The sequence below is a fragment of the Fusarium mangiferae genome, assembly GCF_900044065.1.
Source record: "Fusarium mangiferae strain MRC7560 genome assembly, contig: FMAN_scaffold018, whole genome shotgun sequence".
In the NCBI taxonomy this organism is placed as follows: Eukaryota; Fungi; Ascomycota; class Sordariomycetes; order Hypocreales; family Nectriaceae; genus Fusarium; species Fusarium mangiferae.
Window position 1 is genome coordinate 721,378 of NW_024573938.1, and position 21,829 is coordinate 743,206.

Consider the following 21,829-nt stretch of genomic DNA (forward strand, 5'->3'; position numbering starts at 1 on the left):
ACACGGGGACGAGTGAATAATGGCGCAAATGAGCCTATCGGCAATTGTTCCCATGTCTCTAATCCGGTCCGCTTCCTCCGTTCCCGCGGTCTTCCGAAACGTCCCATTGGTCTCAGGATAATGTGCTGTGAATCATGCATTGGTGGCAGTCATCTTGAGGAGTAGCAGTAGTGAGGTCTTAGGTGACCAATTATATCTAAGCAATCTGAGACGGTCAATCCAAACGCCTGTCGAAAGCATCCCAGCCCTGATTGATGGAGCCCCCCTGACCATGATTTAAGCTCCTACCGCTTACCACTTCCTGAAGCACTTCTCAGACACTAAGATGCTCAATCGTGCAGCCACAGTAATTTCTTTCTTCCCTTTTGTTCCTTATGCTCCTGTAAATCTAGTTTGAGAAATGAAGGGGAAAAGAGTAGAGAATACGTGCAAGAAGTGGAATCGAGTGCGGTGTCGAATGAAAGGGCGGCGCCTTCGCATTCCAATTGAGATTGCCGCCTTTCGCTGTCTGCATGTCGAGTTGGATCTGCGAAGTGGCTGAAACAAACCGTGATCCTGGCCTGGAGGTATGAATATGTTGACTCAGCCATTCCTCAAGGGAGAAAGGAGAATGATACGTTCTGCGACTCGTCAGAGTACGAAGACACTGCCTTTACAAAAGGAAGTACGCGTGGATCACCCGATCAAGGGCAATATGATGGAGAAGCATTATAGTGATCCTACTGAAGACGGAAGTGAGGTCAGCGCTTGCATAGATCACGAATGGTGCTAGCGCTGGCGCTGCTGTACTCATCTGCCAGCTCCAGCTTACGGCTCGATTGGGCGGGTACTATACTATTTCTATCCCAAAAGTCAATTGATGATCGACGTAACATGCAGAAAATAGAGAAAAATTAAAAGCTCGGTGACATGACCAGGCTGGAATAGTTTTTCTATATAGTTGCTGTAGACCATCGGCCAAAAGGGCTGTTGTAGAAGATAGTATATTGGCCACCTGTTGGCTAGTTATCCTCCTTCTAGTTCTTGAACGAGGAGGCAGCCAAATTGTCAGCATGTTATCGTCAACCAGGTTTTCTCAAAATGCTCATTACAGCAGTTTCTATAATAGGGTTAAGGGGTTAAAAAGAGGCTTTAGCCTTAAGGCTATAAAGGTAAAGAACACTAAAAAAATATATATAGGTAAAATACTTATTGCCCTTATTATTATCTAAAATCTTACTTTTAGCTTTTTAGCTAAATATCTTAATAATTAATTCTAAAGGTATATAAATAAGTAGCTATTACTTAACTATAAAGATAATTAAGCTTAAAGTATATAAAATACCTAAAAGTAAGCTATTTAATATAAATAAATCTATTAACTTAAGATAATACTTTTAAAATAACTTTTACTATATAATAGCTAATTAATAATTAATTATTAATAAATATAAAAATTATAACCTTAATTTTAGCCTTTTTCTTTATTATTAATAATTAAATTTATAAAAAGTTAAATAAATTAATAAAGTTTTAAAGTCTTAATATAGCTATAAAGAAAAATAGCCTTAATAATAAAGTCTTTTTAAAAGTTATTAAATTTAGCTATTATAGCTATATTATAATAATAAGACCTTTTCTTTATGTTAAAGAGAAATATTATAAAATAATTAAAGAATTATTAAATAATAAAGTTAAAAGGGTAAAATTAATAAAAGAGAATTTAAGTTAGGTATATATAGTATTAAACCTATAAGAGATAATAAATATTAGGATTTTATAGCTATAAGTATAAAGAAAAGTTAAATAGGCTAGTAGTATTTAATAAAAAAGCTTATTAAAGATTTAATTATAATTAGAATTAAGTTTTTAATTAAATAAAGCTTTATTAAATAAGTTATAAAGGTTTTAAACTTAAAGTATAGTAATCTTATTATATCTATAAAGCTTTATTATAGCATTAAGATTTTAATTTATAAGGAATTTAGTCTTATTAATAGAAAATAAAGAAAAATATAAAATACCTATCAAAATACTTTAAGTTATTTCTTATTTTAATATAAGGTCTTTACTATTTATTAAGTTATTATAAAAGTATATTATTTTAATTTTAATTAAAAGACCTATCTTTAGAAAGGCTATATTTATATATTATCTTTAGAAGCCTAAAGTTTATTGGTATTTTTCAGTGTATTAGCTTAATATATCTTGTTAAGATATTATAAGCTTTAACTATTAATTATTATAAGTTCTTCACTCTGCAGCCTTGTGACCAGTATAAGGCTCCTTTCTTCCATTTTATAGTGAGAACAAGCTATTCTCAAACCAACCAGCTTGGCATCCTCAATCAGCTTAGAAACTTCTCACGCCAGACCAGCCGATCGTTACTCTTAGAAGTATTTGGTACGCCTGTATGCTATACATATCTTAAGTCCACTGTCCTTGAGCCCCAAAGCAGGCAGAACCAGAGCACGCATCTCGGATCGTCTGAAGCTTTTCTGTCCTCAGCCTGTCCCTTTTCAGTTTGTGTTCTTGTAAGAGCTGTCTTGCCTTTGCTCATCATCCTTCTTCTTGACCATTTCGAAGAGCCGGATGTCGTTATCCATAAGTTGTGACATTTAGAGGAGCTTGAGCATTTGTCGAAACTCCTTCCGGATATCCATTCTGTCCATTTTTCTTTCGAATTCCTCGCACCATACCTGTGCTTTGTCATCACTCGATGAATCACCATAGCGAGGTGAAGGTTGATCCCTAACGTCATGTTCGGTTGACTGCCTTTTGTTTGCTGGCTCCTTAAGCTGGTCCGGATTGATAGTGTCTTTCTCGGAGATATCGGGGAACTTGCCTTAGCGGTCCAGGGGGGCACTGCTAGACTCGTCTTCCTGATTCTCGGCCTGCCATTTCAGAAAAGCGGCATACTGCCTAGCATCAACAAGAACCATTCCATCCTCGCTCGCATTCGGTTCTTCCCATGCGGTTGTCCAAATATCATCGAGCAGAAAGACTTCTTCGAGCACGTCATCAAATTGCCCATGATTCCTAGAACTCTCGGAACGACCACTATCAGAAGGCTCCATTGTTTAGCCTGATGTCGGTTGTTTTGGGTGTTGGTGATGCCTGTCTGGTGAGTGAGGTCAGTGGGTAATGGGGGAAGACGGCACTTGATGTACTGATGTAGAAGATGAGAAGATGTCAGTCTCTAGGGCGACCGAGAGAATCTTTATACTGTGCATTGTGGGGAGTTGATTTCGTGCTTGATGTTCTGACAACATCATTGAAGGCGTTATTAATGGGTAACCAACGAGTGAACAAATGAAAATGAACAAGATTGGGACGAACAAGGGAATGGATTTTAACATAAGACCAACAGCAGATCGACGCATCTTTTCGTGTGACAAATCAATCATCCTGAAACAGTTCGCAGACTTAAATCCGAGTGCTGTTCTGCGGGTTGTGTAGTTTCTCAAATACGTGGTTCTATGTCAGTGTGGCTCTCGGCCAGCCTACACTGAGCAATGCCCTGGACAATATCCCATCTCGGTAATGATAACTATGAGTGCACCCACAATTGTTCTATCACTTATCAAGCACTGCAAATGCATGTGTCCCCAAATAGCGGTGGATAGCTTTTAAATGATATGACTCCTTACTTAACTGTAGACGATAATTTGAGAGAAAGAAAATAGGGCAATTAGTTGGGGAGGCAGTTTCCGATAAATGTAGTAGCAAGCAAAACCATCGCTCCCAAAAGACGCCTTGCGTGTCGCAAGAGTATAGTAGACGTGCTCGCGAACATGCAGCACCCAGTAAAGATAATAACCCATTGATACGACGACGGCATCAAAAGATTAGCAGCAGACGAGTGTTGTAGGGCACTGCTGTTATAAACCAGCAGACCGCCAATGGGGCCTGCGAGCACGTTGCCAACACCTTTGCCGAAGTTGAGCAGACCAAAGACAATGGGTCCAGCTGTCGCGTCGTCCGTAATGGTTGTGCTCATCCTTGCCCAGATAGCAGTGTAGCCGGCCCCGAAGAAGCCATACAGAATAGTAAACCCGATCAGGACGGGAAAAGAATCTCCCAGTCTCCACATAGTGAGAGTCGTCACGGCCGCAACAAGGGTAGAGGAACAAGCAAGGACATCAAGTGGTACCTTGCGGTCTGAGAGGTAACCAAATACAAACTGTCCAGCAACCTGAGATACGCTCATGACGGCGAGAAGTATAGGCCCAGATCTTGCGCCGAGGTCCAGCGATGTCGCGAAAGATGGGAGATACAATGAAGGGAAGAAGTACCCAAAGCCCTGGAATAGGTTGGATACAGAGTATAGCCAGAAGATAGGACTTTTAAAGAAGGACCAATTCGTCTTGGGCGTGTTGACGTGCGCCGAGGGCGGTAGTCGACCGTCAAGGAATGGGATCAGAGGTCCTGTAAGAATAGCTAGGCCAACAGCAACAGCACGTAGTGTCGTTTGATAGCCGTAAGTTGAGAGAAGAGCCTGTACAACAAACGGCATGACAGCACCAGAAACACCAGACGCACCACAGAGTAGTCCGTAGGCCATCCCGCGACGAGCGACCCAGTACTCATTGACCATCATGAGGATAGGGTAGTAGAGAATCAGAAAGCCAACACCATAAGTGACACCTTGTGTGAGGATCAGAGTCTCGAGGGTATTGGCGAATGAACCTGCTACGAGCCCGCCGATACAAATGGGCCCTGTTCAGTGAAAAGCATTAGTCAAAGAGCGTCGATAAGGCGATTGACCTACAGCCAACCCAAATCATCTGCCGTCGCCATCGCTGGTGTTTCTGGATGAAAGGCATGATGAACGGAGCTCCTATGTAGCCAAGACCAGAGGCTATGGTGCCGACGACGCCGATGTACGGACTGCTAGCGAAGGCTGGGATTCTGGAATAGTAGTCCTGGAACACACCAAAAGACAAGGGAAACCCTAAGCACTGTCAGTTGCAGCTATGATGTGAGGAGAAGCTACGCACCCCATAGCAGAGTCTCAAACACAAAGGCTGCACCGAGGAGTCGCCATGCTGCGATCCCTCCGTCTATGGGAGCTAGTTGTGGTGTCTCATGTTCGTTGGCAAGGTGAACCTCATGATCAACTTCTAGGTGGGAGGATGACGTGGTAGGAAGCTGAAAGACTGCTGTCTGCGATACTGGTGCCGGCCAAGTACGGAGCTCGTGGGACTCAATCTGGCTAGACAATTCTAGAGTCTCTGTGTTACTCATTGTGATAGATAATGTAAACAATAATAGAGAGGAGACGAGCAAGGTATGACCAACAATGTCAGAAACCACCACATACGTAGGGTAGCAGAAGTGGATCTAGTTAAATAGTTAGCCGAGGCTAGTCAACCAATAGGACAAGTGCATGACAGTATGAACGCGGGGCTAGGCTGAGGTTTACAGCTCGCAATAAATTGAATAAGCTCTGGAGAAGGGCAAGAGCAGAACCCTTTAAGACTATGACTACCAGAAAGAAGACCATAAATATATAAGTATAAATGCATGGAGTCTAAATTATTCGTTGTTGAAAGGCTTAAATGATAGGGCATAAGAGATTTAGTCGCCGAGGCCCTTTAGGATGAATCGTCGGTAACACATATGATGTCTTGCGATGTCTTGTCTTCCATCCTTAAGATGAGGAACTGGGATCGATCTCTCTTATATCCATGATATCTGCCAAGAAGAAATATAATAGTTGATGAAGACGAGGCGGGACATGCGACTCGTTGTCAACAAGCTTGCGTTTGATCTCAGGGAAGAAAAGAGAAACAAGACACCCAGAACGATGCATGCGATAACCAGTAACTAAAAGATGGAATGCCACCCAAGATACAGAGTTAAGACACCGCCAAACGCAGGTGCCAGAGTAGGACCAAGAACAGGAGCAACAGTAGCCAAGGCCATATAGGAACCTCGCACAGCCAGCTTGACAATATCTGCAGTAACACCGCTGGCGAGAGGAATGAAGCCACCAGCGCCACGCTTTACAAACATCACAGCGCAAGCAGTCTGGCATAATTATTCTGCAGCACTAAAGAAATATTGGCGATAAGAAAGATCGAGAAACACACCATGCAAGCAAGACGGCGGCCACTGGAGCCTGAGGAACTTCCGACGAAGGGAGGGGAAATGCCTTGGAGGATTTAGATTCACATGAGCATTCGCGAAATGTAAGATACAATGATGGAGGTCATCTTGCAATGAATCTTGTTACTGATAGGTTGACGTCTGTCCAAGTTCGCTTGCTACAGTGGGTAGGGCCGCTTGATAAGCACAAAAGGCGCATTATCCAAAACGGGTTCCACCACGAACAGCCTAGGGCCAGGTGCGTTGTTGTCCTGGATCAAATCGACTTAGACATAACGCTGTGTAATTTAATATTGCACTTATAATGGCTAGTATTATTGTAGTTAAGTTACTAAGTTTATAGGCAATATTTATTGCGTAAATTTCATTAAATAAATAGTGTTACTATTAGCTGCCTGCGCTATCTAGAGTGCATCGCGTAATGTTATTATATAACATTCTTCACTTAAATTCATCGAGCAAAATTCATTAAACGGCTTTATTTATATACTTAATACTACAGCAACATATACGTTCCAAGTTCTGTGCGCTAATTCAAGCTTTTTACCCCAAGCTTTTATAACAAATAACACCTCTGGCTTACAACTTAGAGATAAAAGACCAGAGCCCAGCCACACTTACAGTCATCACATCCTACATGCTATGTGTCCACTCGTCCTTAATGCTGAGACAAGAGGGAGTCTATCTCGCTTTTCCCTCCAATGTTCCCTCCAATGTTTGTGTTGCTCTGCACACTTATTTACATTTCCAAGATATGGCGACTGACAATGGCAACATAGTGGCTCCGTTTTGTGAAAGGTACCTTTCGAGTGGATAAGTAATAAGACTTCTGCATGTATGTCAGAGTTAGTTGCAATGATGAAGTCAACAATTTCCTTGTCCTTCTTATGCGGAGAAGACATAGAAGGGAAGTATGAGTATGCCCACTAAGAAAAGGAATTATTTTTATTTAATAAATTAACCACAAACAGTGACTTAACTCGGATATAGTAAAATTATTAAATGCAGTAATGCCAGTCCTTTACTGTGTATGTCCTTTGCCCTTAAGTGAATTTGCGCCCCTTATTTATCTTCCTCTTTGTTGTTAACGCGACCACCGCGATTGCCTCTGTTAAGGCCCAGAGTTCTGGTTGTTAGCCACCGCTGTAGATTTGCACTTTCTAATAACCCTGTGACGGCGCGGAGGCTCTTCTTCGTCATTATCCTCTCATGCCCTCTTTGTCCCTTTTCCGCTTTCCTGTTGTCTAGCTGCAGGTTCTTTCATGGCGAAAGGCCAGGAAACCCAAGACCACAGCCATGCAGTCAATTGACGACGCCAGAATTCTGATTGACGCTGAGCTTCCACCTCTAAGCGCCGAGTCACTTCATCAAGATCAATCGGTTCAGGTTTGGGAGGCATTCCGAGAGGGACGACGTTAAGGTCAATGAGCTCGCATAAAACCTTCTGATCTTCAGCGGCTCGACATAAGCCACAAGCAGACTTCAACAGCTACATACGACCATAGGTAGTGGAAAATACGGGATCCCGTCTGCTCTCCCATAGTCAAGCCACTAACCGGCAGATTAGTAGTTGGGTCGGTGACGACCAGCGAATCCCCGCTGTTGTATGTTTTTGTCAATTGCATTTTTGCCACCAACCACTCAGGCTGAGCCAATGGTCTTGTATGCTTTTGACGTTATCCATTATCGGGGTTGATCCATTGTCTTTGTCGCGCTAGATCTATAGGGTTGTTGGCCAGGTTGGCACGACTTGGTGCCTTTTGGTTAATGTTGCGTAAACGTTGCGAATATGTCGGTGGAGTACAAAGGATCAAATTTGACTACTGACGATAACACTGTTCAGTGCGATTTCGCTTCTGGGAGTCCTCTTCTACTAGCTGCTGGGCTAAGGCCATGGGGGTTCATTACCACCCATCTCCACCAGTCTCTCCAAAGTCTAAACTAGTGCCCATACAGCAGATGCAGCAAGTACCAGCAGATGGCAATCTTCAGCAAATGGCCATAGTTGAGGAGGCATTGCTGAATCGTTTTGGGTTGATGTCACTAATTATTGAAGAAGCCGAGGATAAGATCAAGGATTAGCACAAGTATGATTGAGTAAATCAAAGCTTGAAGACTTAACACAGCCGAGAGTAAGCCATATTTGGGGATTCGGATTGGGGAGATTCCGGGAATATCTCCTTAAGATGGTTCACTATAGTCAGAGCCAAAGGCAAAAGCTGCCTCAGAATACATGGGTTGCTGTATTCAAGACCTGTTTAGCCGATATCTTCTTTCATGTAAGTGGCAGTTCCCTTCAGTGAGATGTTGAGCGTCGAAACTAATACTCAGCGCTCTGTATGCTTCAACAAGCCCTTTCCATCGTCGGGTCTCACCTTTTTCTTACCATTAATTGCTTCTAAAGCCATCTTCAAGCAGGCCTGGGCGACAACATCTTGCTCAGCCTTATTCTTCGGCGTGGTGGATTCTTGAGGCTGCCTGTGTTTCTTTGGCGTTCTTGGGATTATGGATCGATAGACAGGATAAGCTTGAGTATAAGTGGATATCGCGAAATGAAATCCTCCTGAATTACAGTTGAATCCCAAACAAGCTCGTAAGCTAACGACACCAACGCGTTAAGCGCGTAACCATTGAATTGTGGTTGGGCTAGAACATCTCCACTTAGTCGTTATCCGACAATCCATGCTTCGATCTCGTATTCTAGGATCAGCCGTCCGATTTTGTCGAATGAGTTTCAGAAATAACTGGGGTAAGACAAAGAAAAATACCATTTTAGGTCTGATCTGTGCAAAACTTCCGACAGACTGGGACATCAGCCAACGGCGAATAATTTTCCGGCCTTTGTTATTTTACCATCACCTAAGTCCAATAATCTGAAACATGACACGGAGAATGGGACAGCATAGCGCTAAAGGCTTGTATTTAACCCCGAGATACCGATGGCAGATATGCATATAATAGGCGTGGCCCTACGATTTTAAGCTTATGGCCTTATTTTTATCGCAACTCACATTCGTTTATTCACTCTGCTTGGGCCAGAGTCATTTTTCTGTTTCTTTTCTGTACATTCTTATTCAATCGTTTCTGAAGTCATTCATTCACTCATTCAAAATACCATCGATATGCGTGTCTCTACCATCTCCGCCGTCTTCAGCGGTCTTGCCGTCTCTGCCATCGCGCAGTCAGATCTCGACGGTGCCGTCTGGAAAGCTCTTCTTGCCGAGCCTCAGAGCAAGCGCGGCTTCTCCGACATGCCTCGCAATCGTCCTGTCAAGCGCCAGTCGGGCTGGAACCCGCCTGCGGACTTGAAAGCTCCCCTTCAGGAGGTCTGGGAACATTACGAGAAGACCTACGACGGTGGGCTTGACGCCAACGTCAACACTGGCTTCCACCAGATCATGGCTAATAAAGGTTACCTTAACATCTGTGTCCGATGGGATTCTAGCGCCACCGTCACTGAGGCTGAACGAACCAAGATCGCCAGCGCGTATAACGCCCAGTACCAGAAGTGGTTCAAGTGGCTCTACGGCTACAACGGGTTCCCTTACGACGAGGTCAAGGTTAACATTGTCGCATATGCCGTCAAGGACAAGAGCCAACTTCAGGGCTCCACCGCCGGTTACGAGGTCTACACTGAGCTCGATGCTGATGGTGTCCCTATGTGCCCTGTCGCGTGTGCTCGCGATGCTCACCTTGATGGCGACTATAGTGGCTGCAAAGCTGGTGCCGACCGCCACTACGACCACTCTCTCTGGTTGAAAGATGGTCTTGAGGGTGGCTTTGGTCACAACTGGGGTCAGGAGGTTGGCCGTGAGTACTTCATGAACAACCTTGACTCTGACAGCATCCACATTCTTTTGCACGAGATGGTACGTCTACAGATACTTCTATCCATGGATAAGACTGACGGGCTATATAGGGACATACCTTTGCTCTCGATGATTGTAAGTGATCCCTCCCTCGCATCAAAAGATACCTACTAACAAATTCTAGTCTATGGTACTTTCCAACCCCTGACAACCCACTTTCTATCGATGACACTAACTTGAACAGACTGGACTCCCACTGGTATCACCAAGTTCATCATGCTTGCTGGTGCCTCCATGGAAATCACCGACTTTGACGGCTGGATGTACCGCAACTGGTGGTACTATCTCTCTCAAAAGAACAACTGGGGTTCCGGCAAGTCCAGCACTGACGTTGCATCTGCTTCATCCGAATCTGAGCCTACCACCAAGACTGCCGCATCCGCAACCAAAACTTCTACTCCCAAGCCCAGCACCACCACCAAGGCCGTTGTTACTAAGCCCGTCTCTACCAAGAAAGCCACCGCTACCAAGGCACCCGTTGCTCAGGTTCCTTCTGTAGAAACCATTTCTAGTGCTGAGGTCGCTGCTTGGGGTCAGTGTGGAGGTATCAACTGGACTGGTACCAAGAAGTGTGCTTCTGGTGCCAAGTGCACTAAGCGGAACGATTACTACTCCCAGTGTGTTGCTAACTAATGCTGTTGCAGCTGACAGTGTTAGACCGGGGTGTGAAGCTGGTCTTTGATGTTGAATTAGCAAGATAGTTGAAAGGAGGAGATGCAAGCCCACAAATAACACATAGATATTGGAACTTGTTGAAGAATGGTTTGTTTCAATGTGATTCGATAGACAAAACTGTGGCGCTTGACAACGTTGAAGCGCGTCACATTCAGCTGCTATAAGTGCATATAGATTCTTGTAACATGGCCAAATGAGATATTGATTATGCACATTGGTCTGTGGTTCTACTATTAAGCAGACAAATAAGCCAGTATGGAATCATGAACAGGTGTTTAGATGATTGGTACCGACCATTTGATACATCGACTTTGATTAGCTGGTGTCTGCCCCTGACAAGGCTTTTCTGTCTGTTACTGCCATCTTAAGAGGTAGCCATAGGGTTCAAGATATAAACGTATAGTTCACGCCAGGCTAGGTACAATGTCGCTTTGTGACATCAGTCATTCCTAAACTCCAAACTAGCTAAATGTGCGGCTCCGCCCCTTTCATCCATACTGGACTTCTTCACTGAAGGTCGTGGTACATCTCCTACCGCTCCATGTCACATCTGTCCACTTTAACTCGTTTAAAAGCATAAAAGTTCCCAGGCCCTACCATTCCTAACCAAACCTGTCCCGTTGCTATCTCACTGCCCCCATCCGTATGATGAACCTGACAATTAATGACAGACTTCCCGGCGACCTTGTCTGGAAATGATCTTCCATGGAGAACCATAAGAGCCAAGACCGCTAACACAATCAGGGAGCATAACTTGAGCTTCTTAACCTTTTCAGTGATTGCTTGGTTGGCTCGTACATGGCAGCGACGGACGTCAGGGACCCATGCCATGTAGGCACACACTACGATGCCGAGAAGCAGATAGAACTCAGGGTCGCATAGGTAAGTTGTGACAAAGTCGTACTGGTCCTGAAAGACCCAGAGTCCTCCTCCTCTAGTGGGCATTCTTCTGTTGTGTTCTCGGAGATGTTTGTAATGGAGATGTAGATAGTTAAGGAGGTTTGTGCAAGCTTGCGAAAGTGGTGATGGAAGAGGTTGTTCGCGAGAGGAAATTTTAGAAAGAGAACGAGAGGGGCTATGATTAGTACTAATGATATGACACTGCCAGTGCTTCTCACAACAGTTGTTCTTGCTGAACTCTGGCATAAAGCTTTCAGCAGGTGTGCTGCCTGATAACTCAGTAATTCCCAAGAATCTCTTGGTCAGTCATTGCTAGCTCAGTGTTTGAAGTCGACTAGCACCATGCGATAAGTCTGCTGTTCAGGTCGACGATGCGGTATCAGAATAGGCGATTACATCGGCAAGCGGCTGCATCCAGACTGTCTGGTGTAACAATAAATCCAGCTGACATATTGACGAGGTTGTTTTCATAGAGGCAGATCAACATATGTGTGATACGGCGATGTACACGGCATGTGTTCTCGTTGGAGATATTGTATGTTCGCGGATTCCCTTAAGTTTATCAACGAATAGAACATCCAGAAAGTAAGGATCTATGAGTCCAAGAACGTCTGGTACGATGCAATATGTTTAACACTTGCTATCTTCCGCTTTACGAGCGAGGGCCTTTGGTGAAGGATACCCACCATGCAATGCAATTGGTCTGCGTCAAAGAACAAAGAGCTATGTTACCCAACATGATATGACTTTGCAATTCTTGACTTTCAACTCTAAACTATGCCTGCAATTCCAAAGCGCTATTCGATGGATCCGACAGCAATTCATGTTCCTTTCTCTTCATCTGGACAACCTTGCGGACAGCGCCGGCAGCGTAAATGGCAGAGACAAGAATACCGACAATACTGTATCCAACAATCAAGGCTGTAGATGCACTAGATAACTGCAACCCGATGCCTCCGTTGATTATCCCGACAATCATGATGTCTCTCCCGTACCAAATATGTCCATAGCTGATTGTCGTTCGACGTTGGTACTTGACATAATTCCTGTGGTGCATCCATCCCAAAATAGGCTGCACGATCATCAAGACGCACACTATTGTCCCTAGGACAACATGAGGTTCATGGAACCACTATAGAATGTTAGTTAATGTTGACAAATGATGCATGGGACTTACATCTCCTCCACGATCAGCAGCGATTTTCCCAATCCCAAAGCCAATCCACATTCCTACAAAGGCGATGATCTGCCACGATGCATGAATAAGCCATTTCCCAAGCAGAGGCATGAGAACAGAGCCAATTGGGAACCCGACGAGGAAAACGACGGCCATGATAACGCCGTGTGCTGAGCCAGTATGATCTTCACCTCCACCGCCGCCGGAGACAGCATTGTCGCTTGGTGTAGTGTTGGGTGAGTTGAGGAAAGGGTTGGACGTGCCGCTGACGGTAGCTTTGGAAAGATCAACAGAGAAGCTATCCGTTCCATCATGCTCAGCAAAATCACTGCTTGCATCGCTTGTGTCCAGAGAGCTACCCTTCTTCCAGGCACTGATCCAATTAGCAGTTCCTTGTATGCTCGCATCTTTCCAGTGGATGTTGGCAACCATCGAGCCATTCGACACGCCGCTTCCCTCGACAAGCCTGATACCGCTCATGGCCTGATACGTCGGCATATCATGACCGTGTCCCTTGCGAGTGCTCAAGGTGACATTGCCCGAGCCGTCTTGGTATATAACGAGCATCGTCGAGCCGCTCATGCCGGAGCCGGTGCCGAGGGCGACCCATTGGTACGTGGTTGGGGCTTCGAGGCGAATGTAGAGTGAGGAAGTTGACGATGGAACAGCCCAGCTGTAGCAGACTTTGCTTGAGGATGCATCGCAGTAGGACACTGGGGAGGCATGGGCGATGGTGACAACTGAAGGGGGTAGATCGTAAGTCTTTGGTCAGTGGTCACTAGACTCACTACTGAAGGGTTAACCACTCACAGAGAGACAAGACAAAGGCAAATACCATGTCTAGAAAACGATTCATCCTGGACGTAACACAAGCAGGCAGTGTGCAAAAAAAGAAACAAGGCAAAACGTGACTGAATTGCTAGGCGGAATGGCACAGCATCGATCTGGGTCAATTTCCTCCTTATACCTCAAGCCACCTCCCTCGAACCGAGAGTAAACATTCTTCTCACAGTGAAAAGCATTCCAAGCCACAAAAGCCATGCCTACGTAACCCTCCCAGCGCGATGGTTCCTAAGCCAGCCAATCACGGCCCGCGCAATTCTGATGACCAGCTTCTAGACCCAGCCTAAATTAAGCATTCGCCGATCAACTACGGGGGATCGTGGTCTGTGCCTGCCAAGAGATCTCTTTTTCTTGGCGTGGAGGCGTGAGTTTTCCTGTTTTAGGGCTGGTGACTTACGTGGCTGGGAACAATACGACTTTGATCTGACGATGGCTGTGTAAGCCATGCGTTTTAGAATCTGCACTGCGCAGTTTAAATCAAGACAACGATGGCAGGTTTGGTATGTGTCCTATCCGCAATATTCTGCTGACAGTTAAGTCTAAAGCCAAGTCTAATTGACCATACTGTTGGCAGTAGGCAAAATACATTTGTTCACAGCAGTCACTAATTTGATTCATTACTTCGAGAGCATCTCGCCGTAAGCCTTGAAATGGAATAGCTACATATGTTGTTGTTTCCCTCATTGGTTGTGCCAAGTGTCTCTGCTTGTCTTCCAGTCTCCAATTGCCGAGTGCACGGGTCATTTTCGCAAAATGATGATCTGATGATGCACGTCACGCTCCCCACCTGATTGGCCGCGCCAGCAATGGTCCAGACCTCCGTTGCATCCCTGGAGAAACGAGCTGTGCCAGCTTGCGTGTCTGCTGGATCGTCGATTGATGCTTAAAGCGTATGGCATCTCAACGAGACATATCAAGCCAACACACTAAAAATCCCTGATCAACTTCGAAGGCTGTGATAAGTTTAGGGTTTTAAAAGAGATTTGAGCCCTCAGGGCATTAAGGTAAATGACACCAATAAACACATACGGGCAGAATACTCCTTGCCCTCACTATTGCCTAGGGTCTTGCTCTTGGCTGACTTTCGAAGGCAATGTATTAGATCATTGATTATTTTATTTACTACTGATCGTTCTTCAATTCAAGTCCTCGCCACACATCCAAACTAACAGCAGTCCTTTTACTAAGTCTCCCAGTTCATATCGTCAATGGCTCACCATGTCCCAACTGGAAATCCATCCCACCATACGCAAGTAATAGATCCTCTATATTTTCCCGTGGCGGTTCCCATCTTTTACTGCAATCCGCTGCCAAAGAAACAATCTCACCACTTCTGAAAATGCGAAGAGGCGACATACCATGGAACTGGTCGAAGCTGGCCATTACGCTATTTGTTGGCCAAGCGCTACCCAGCTTATCGCCAATATAATTTGGATCAGCCCCGAAATGCAATAGTAAACGAACCCCTTCAACGTTTCTGGCCGCGACAGCTATCTGCAGTGGTGTAATGGGATATCCTAGGATATTGGGTTGAGCTCCAACTTCCAATAGATGTTGCACTGGACAAAAGGGAGGACAGTCATCTTCGGCATCGCTAGGGGGATATGACCTATGATGGCCTATAAAATAGATGAGAGTTGTAGAAGGATTGTAAAGTCCAGTGTAGCTAGTCAGCAAGCTTTGAAGACGCCTCGAATTCGGTTCAAAGAATTGAACCGCTATTTCAATTAGTGGTCCATCAAACCCGAATAGTCCACGAGCCGCGTCCCAACCTCTGTTCTTCTTGTAACTGTAAAAGTAACCCTCCACTTTCAGACGTATCCTGTTGCTGAAAAGTGCCTCGATATGCGCCTCATTGATAAATCTGTGTAATAGAGGTGATTCTGGATCGTCAGTTATGAGAAGCAGGCTCAGAAGCAACGACGCATCACTGGCTGTTAAATGTTCGTTCCAGTCGATAGTCCAAGAATTCTTATCTCTGCTGAATCCAATTTTTGAGAGTAGACGAATCCATTTCCCACCTTCTTCATTATAGCGCAGTTTATTCAGGGACATCAAATACTGTGTGGAGGGATGTAGGAGACTCTTCATCCGCGCAAAAAGGTTATCGCTCTCAGATATCTCTTTGTCCCATACGAGGAGTGAGTCCATTGCATAATAAACAGAATGAAAGCTGGGGTTGCTCCAAAGATCCAGCTTGTTCAATTGCAAATAGGCACCAGCTTCGATTTCTTTGAGATCTTGTGATGTATATGTTTGTGCCTGGAGGAACAAGACATCCAAGCATGTGGATATAACCTTGTGCTTTTCTGTGGAAAAGGCGATGAGCGGGCCCTGACATATCCGAGCCGAGTCCAGATACTCCTTGACAGTGTAGTGGGCGAAGGATATAGAGTCATCCAGACTACTAATAAGACATCCACAAAGCTCCCGTAGTCTCTCTGAATTGTAGAGAACATGGCTGGTGTCATTTTCTGTCCGTAATGTACTGCTTTTGACGGCATCCAAGAGGAGAACAGATGGAGTACCATTCTCTGGAGGGCCGAGCTCGCCGTAGAACCAAAGCCATTGAAAAGCATGAGACACGAATTGCCAATCCTCACGTGGTATCCGGAGAAATATTCGGTCGTAAGTCTCATCTAGATCTTTAGGAAGTCTTTTCAGAGCTTTGCTAACCACGTCGCGATGGCCTTTCAAGCGCTGTAATTCGTGCAATTGACAAACGGCCCACCGAAACCTATATCTTGTTAATATAGCAATAGCCTCAGCGCAAACAAACACTCACATTCCCTTTGCCTTGGTACTAATAGCGTCTTCAACCTCAACGAGAAGATCATCAGGCCAGCAACGAAACTTTCGGTTTGATCGTAGGATTGACTGAACATGTATGCGAATATCCTGTTCAACCAGTTTATTTGACATTGGCACAGATACAGACACTTTTTCCATCGCTCGTTCGATGTCGATATACTCACGACTCGTGACAAGGATCTGGAAATTAGCGAACCTTGTGTCAGTGACGAGAGTCTGAATGACATCGAGTAAGTCGTCGCGTGGGTTGCTCTCGTCAACAGCGTCAATGACAACGTGCACGCTGCTAAACACCCGTAGAATCTGTTCTAGCGCGTCGAGCAGTTCAGAAACGCTCGGTTCTCCCCCGCGTCTGTAAAGATCTTGTGTTAAAGTCGAAACCACGTTTGCCTGGCGGGAGAGCTGAGTAATGACCCATCTAAGAAACGGGGCAGCCTCGTCCTGATGATGGCCGAAGTAACAGTAGTAGTAAGCACTCACACAGGGCGAGTTCTTTGTTGAAACTCTTTTGCAATGGCTTCGGACGTTTTCGATTAACCAGGATGCGAGAACCGTCTTTCCAGAACCTGGAATACCGTGGAACCAAAGACATCGAGTCCTGGAAGCCAGCCAATCAGTCCAGTTCTGAGAACGAAGCATCCAGCTTCCAGTTCCATCTTCATATAGTTTGCGCGACCGATTATGAATTGGTGAGGGATCAGTTGATGTGAGCCAGTTGCACACTCTATAGCGTTGCTCCTCCGTCAAGATGGAGCGGATCTCTTCAGAAGCAGCTTTGATATCTTTTATATCTTTGGTTGCCTCTGTCGTCAGAGCGAGCTGGATGCCATCCTTATACCGGCTGATCTGCTGGAGAAGTTCCTGCACCTGGCCCTGCTTCAGAGGCCATGCTAATGTTGCAAATGTTGCTTGGACTTTCTGCCGCTTTGAGGTGTTCTGTCCGTTACGAAGAGATTGTTTCGGAAACAGCTTCTCCAGTGCTGTCATCGCGGCCCTACACCCTTCGATAGGACCGTCAAAAGCTGTTAGTCGATTTTGCACGGCGGGTGTGAAGGTGTCGCATTTCGATATGAACTCTAGGTTCTCCAGGACGGACTTGAGTGTGGAGATTTCGATTAAAAGGGTGCGTAAGCTGGTAGGCGCATCGGAACGGAGTGCTTCGATGTAGAATTTGCAAGCGCTGATTACTTCTTTGGAGATCTGGATGACTGCGATCGCGCTCGCGACAACGCCCAGTGCTTCAGCCATTATTGGCGCTAGCTTGGCGTAAGAACAAGACTTTTTTGATGTGTGTTCAATCACCTTGGTCGATGTAATAGCGCTGCATCAAAAGCAACAGGTGAATGACGAAAAAAAGAGATGTCAGGTTTCGAAGGATGTTGGAAAGGAAAATACAGAGGTTCTTGGATTTGTTATTTCCCCCGCTGTGGCTATGCAAGGCATTATTATTCGTCGGCTGTCTGCAAGAAATTGGTGGCGTTTTCAACCTGTTGGCAGCGCAGATCATGGTGTTCGCCCAGTCAGCGTTGTTGAAAAGCAATGACCACCGGCCTCACCGCCTTGAGAATCTCAGCCAATCTTCAGAAAATGCCCCTGCCTACACCATCGTACCTATTGCCTGCGCACATGGGACATTGTGACGGATTGTGTAATTACAAAATGATGGACGAAAGAGTACGTGGTGGGGGCTGCTTAAACTTTGCACCAGTGTGATGAAAAAGGCCAACGGGTCTGTAAACGCAAAGTATCTTTGTGGTGGTATGTGGCAAACATCGCGGCTATTTCTACGATTATTGAAGTGTATAGTTTAATCATTGCCGCTAATTTATAAAAGAGAGAGAATTGCCTGAAGGTCAAAAATGTATGACAAGAGTAATGGAGTTATTGACTTCGTATGTGGTTGTCAGAAGCTATTTTACAAATTTGATTGTTTGGGCAAGCCTTTTACTAACAAAACAAAGAGCATAAGAAGACAGTATATACTCAGTCTTTCAGTTAACCTCATGATGCAATTTGGGCAATAATTCAGGTGTTGCTCAGTGGTCTTCTGACTTATGTATGAAGATATCCAGGGTAGCTAGAAACGTCGTTGAAACGCTAGCCTACTTCTGTCTTTATCGTCGGGTGGACCGCTTGTTATCTTGTCACTCTTTGAATGTCTTTCAGCAACATCACGCAATCAGTAAATTAACAACAGCCCGCACACCAATACCACTCTTATTAGCCTTATATATTGCTTAGTTCCTCACCATGGCCAACTATAGCTCACAGCTCTTACTGTATACTCATCATGAACTCAACACGTTGAGTACGGCTGTAAACCCGCGACGCGCCAGCCAGCGTGAGAATTCTAAACTATTCTCAGTCTGTCTTAGTTCAACTTCGGCATAACTTCGTTCCGCACCCATTTAGAGCAAGGGTATGTCTTCACAGACCTCTCTTAAGGCTATGAGTTCCACTTAATCCTCAATAGCGCTTACGACAAACAACAAACATAATTATTTCGTGTTGACAAAATAGCTCAAAATGAATGAAAGGTCTCCTGCTGCATATACGTTAGTGAAAGGAACAGGTATGGTCTCAGCAGGAATCATGCATTAGACACACTAATTTCAGCTATAGGTTCCCTGCAGCGTACGTGGTACCTCTACCATCGCCTTGGCATCTGGTCCAACATTCTGGTTTCTGCGCGATATACCTGCGCAAATGGACAAGAGCTCAGTCAAAGTGCTATTATTGGAGCACTACGCTTGGTTGTAGAAGCTCATCCCGCCTTATGGCATGTTTTTGTTCAGAAGCCATCTTCCAATCGCGGCAATCACGAGCTGCACACCGCCAGGCTGCACACCATCGACTTGGAGAAATGCATCGAGGTCTTGGATTATGACCAAAAACATCCTGAGATCACCTCTGACGATCTCGAGAGAGCCCATAATGAGTGGTTGTGGACTGCTGATGAACCTGATCGCCCATTTTGGAAGCTTCTTGTAAAAGGAAATAACATCGTCTTTGTCTATCATCATTCTTTAGGCGATGGTATATCTGGAATGGTCTTTCATCGTGAAGTTCTTGCCGCGCTCAATACGCTCACCGTCACGAAGACCAGCCACGGTGCTCGTCCTGAGACTATCATTCATGCAGACGAGAATGTTCAATCGCCCATCGAACCGGAAGACGTTTGGGAAGGGAAAGACAGCATCTTGGAAATAATTTGGACACAGCTAGTGTGGTTGTTTGTCAAACTTTTCTACGGCAACAATCGTATCTATGGCGATCTTCCCCCAACCAAGCCTCACCTCAAGTCTGCAACTGCAGTGGCAAAGCCAGAAGAGAGAACCGTCACTCGCATTTCGTCGTATCGTATACCGGCAGAAGACATGTCATCAATACTCAAAGCATGTCGCAAACACCAAACCACCTTCACACCTCTACTAATTACAATGTTTACCATCGTCCTTGGCACCGAGTTCTACCCGAACGCAAAGATAGGTGCAACACGCTTCAACTTTGACTTGAGACCCAGCCTTCCCATGTCTCGTGTTGGTGGAGGAACAGCCAATGGAACATTTGTAAACGCGGCAGGAAGCTGGCAGAGCTGGCATAAACTTGAGCCATTCCGTCAAGTCCTGATTACGAAAGGTGATGCCAAGGAGACATCGCTTGACTCCCAGTCTGTATGGGAGCTTGTCAAGGACTATAAGAAAGAGATGACACGAGCTATATCTGGCCAAGCTATAAGATACTGGATCGGGGTGAAGCGACTGGGAACTGACCTCGAGAAAGTTGTTGACAACGGCTTCCCGTCTATATCCCTCCTTCTCAAGCCGACGTTTAGCGTTTCCAACATTGGGTCATTCGATAATGACAAGGTGGAGTTCGATGGGAAGAGCACAGGGATTTGGCAAATTGATAATATGCAATTCTCTGCCGGAGCGGTAAATGGCAACCAGGGTACACACGGGGCTATCTTTCATGTTTGCGGCGTCAAAGGGGGAGACACAGTTATCACTGCGACTTATGAAGATGGGATTGTTCCGCGGGAGATGGCCGATAAGATCTTAGAGCGTACGGTTGCTAGAATGCTCGAGATAGTCTAATGTAATAAGCATGCTTGTGTTAGAATATCCTTCGACACCTTATGGTCTGTTCGCATTTCCTTCATTCCATGGTCAAGGGTTGATGTGTCGATGCACATCAAGCAGTTCCATCGTTGGTATCACGCCATATTATCCGCTTAATTATCCGACGGTCGTGTTGACGTTGTTGTCCAAGGCAATACTGGTTGCATTTGGCTCTACCTGGAATCAACGGCAATTGAACTAGCCATGTAGCTGGAGTCACAAACGTTTTAAGAGGCGAGAATCATTGGGGCCTTCAAGCTCATGCCAACGGCGAATTTGCAACTGGATTTGGATGTCTCCGCTTTATGCCTAAAGCTTGTTCTAAGTACTACTGGTATTAAAAGTAAGCCAATATAGAAAGAGCTTTCCCCGTAGTCTATTAGCCAGTATCTGGAGTATTGGAAGAGCGATATAACGAGAGCAAGGCTGCTAGGAGAGAGGATCTAAGTCTCAAGGTAAATAAGTCACTGTATGCTAGTATAAAGACGAAGACTGGTGCTATACATGGTTCATGCTAGGCAAGCAGGAGTACGGCATGATTCTGTTCCTAAATATTGACGATTTGCATCATCGCAAATAAACACCATAAAGCCCCTTACACATTCCTCCCCCAGTTCAATGTATGGCCAAAGGACGTCATGGGCCGAAAGCGGTCTTGCTCGAGATGCCAATTGGTTCTCAGACAGTCTCAGGGAGCAACGGCCGCATTCCCAATCACTCAGATTTCGTCTTCGGGATAGTCAATTTCTCCCTCCTCCCCTTCATTGTAATAGTCTTGATCTCCCATGGCTTCTCTCTCAGAATTTAGATACTCGTTCATCTCTTCTTCCTGAGGACTAGGAAGGTCAGAGTGTTCAGTGTCTGTGTGGCCAGAGCGCTGCATGAGTCTGGTAGAGCGTCCGAGGCGACCTTGTGATTTGAGTCGTCTTGTTCCATTGACAACAGGGAAGCTGTAGTTCTCTTGCATTTTCTTACGCCAATAGTTAAGCATTGTCTTCCATTTCTTCTCGTCCTTGTCAATCCAGTCGGCTGGATAGGATTCCTCATGAGGATCAGGAAATCTCTGTTCGCACACTATAAAGTAGTGCAAGTCATCGTTATGCAAAAGTTTGTTTAGCAGAACATGTCCAGTCTTCCTCAGGCGGTTGAGTTGACGTCCGCGTCGATATATGTCCATGCGGGGAGGCATGATTAGTCTTCAGTGTACAGCAAGATGATGGTTGTTGATAGTAAGTAGTATTGGAGGGATTTAGGTAGTTGTGTGGTTGATGTGGATGAAGGAGAGGGAATTCGGGAGGAGAAGAAGATATTTAAATGGCAGGTTTCATTGAATGCATTATGGG

At 45.2% G+C, this 21,829-nt stretch overlaps 7 protein-coding genes and 1 non-coding gene across 8 annotated transcripts; 3 read left to right on the forward strand and 5 right to left on the reverse strand.

Annotated features, from left to right (window-relative positions):
* Positions 1 to 2,825: 2,825 nt before the first annotated feature.
* On the reverse strand, positions 2,826 to 3,056 carry FMAN_12047 (uncharacterized protein; the record flags this gene model as incomplete). Its single annotated transcript, XM_041824792.1, has 2 exons — positions 2,826 to 2,873; positions 2,919 to 3,056. 2 exons carry the CDS (start codon positions 3,054 to 3,056, stop codon positions 2,826 to 2,828), a joined length of 186 nt encoding a protein of 61 aa, XP_041690237.1.
* A 614-nt stretch (positions 3,057 to 3,670) lies between these two features.
* On the reverse strand, positions 3,671 to 5,226 carry FMAN_12048 (uncharacterized protein; the record flags this gene model as incomplete). Its single annotated transcript, XM_041824793.1, has 3 exons — positions 3,671 to 4,698; positions 4,751 to 4,933; positions 4,980 to 5,226. The coding sequence occupies 3 exons, from the start codon at positions 5,224 to 5,226 to the stop codon at positions 3,671 to 3,673; spliced, it is 1,458 nt and encodes a 485-aa protein (XP_041690238.1).
* Positions 5,227 to 7,585: 2,359 nt separating this feature from the next.
* rrna42 lies at positions 7,586 to 7,701 on the forward strand. The gene has a single exon (XR_005994034.1). It is a non-coding gene; the product is annotated as a ribosomal RNA (ribosomal RNA).
* A 1,511-nt stretch (positions 7,702 to 9,212) lies between these two features.
* On the forward strand, positions 9,213 to 10,592 carry FMAN_12049 (uncharacterized protein; the record flags this gene model as incomplete). The annotated part of the gene is made up of 4 exons (XM_041824794.1): positions 9,213 to 9,959; positions 10,010 to 10,034; positions 10,084 to 10,089; positions 10,144 to 10,592. 4 exons carry the CDS (start codon positions 9,213 to 9,215, stop codon positions 10,590 to 10,592), a joined length of 1,227 nt encoding a protein of 408 aa, XP_041690239.1.
* A 1,717-nt stretch (positions 10,593 to 12,309) lies between these two features.
* On the reverse strand, positions 12,310 to 13,567 carry FMAN_12050 (uncharacterized protein; the record flags this gene model as incomplete). The annotated part of the gene is made up of 3 exons (XM_041824795.1): positions 12,310 to 12,666; positions 12,712 to 13,451; positions 13,522 to 13,567. 3 exons carry the CDS (start codon positions 13,565 to 13,567, stop codon positions 12,310 to 12,312), a joined length of 1,143 nt encoding a protein of 380 aa, XP_041690240.1.
* Positions 13,568 to 16,335: 2,768 nt separating this feature from the next.
* Positions 16,336 to 17,613, reverse strand: FMAN_12051 (uncharacterized protein; the record flags this gene model as incomplete). Its single annotated transcript, XM_041824796.1, has 1 exon — positions 16,336 to 17,613. The coding sequence occupies one exon, from the start codon at positions 17,611 to 17,613 to the stop codon at positions 16,336 to 16,338; it is 1,278 nt and encodes a 425-aa protein (XP_041690241.1).
* Positions 17,614 to 18,891: 1,278 nt separating this feature from the next.
* Positions 18,892 to 20,462, forward strand: FMAN_12052 (uncharacterized protein; the record flags this gene model as incomplete). The annotated part of the gene is made up of 2 exons (XM_041824797.1): positions 18,892 to 18,937; positions 18,988 to 20,462. The coding sequence occupies 2 exons, from the start codon at positions 18,892 to 18,894 to the stop codon at positions 20,460 to 20,462; spliced, it is 1,521 nt and encodes a 506-aa protein (XP_041690242.1).
* A 742-nt stretch (positions 20,463 to 21,204) lies between these two features.
* FMAN_12053 (uncharacterized protein) lies at positions 21,205 to 21,675 on the reverse strand (the record flags this gene model as incomplete). Its single annotated transcript, XM_041824798.1, has 1 exon — positions 21,205 to 21,675. One exon carries the CDS (start codon positions 21,673 to 21,675, stop codon positions 21,205 to 21,207), a length of 471 nt encoding a protein of 156 aa, XP_041690243.1.
* Between the last annotated feature and the right edge of the window lie 154 nt (positions 21,676 to 21,829).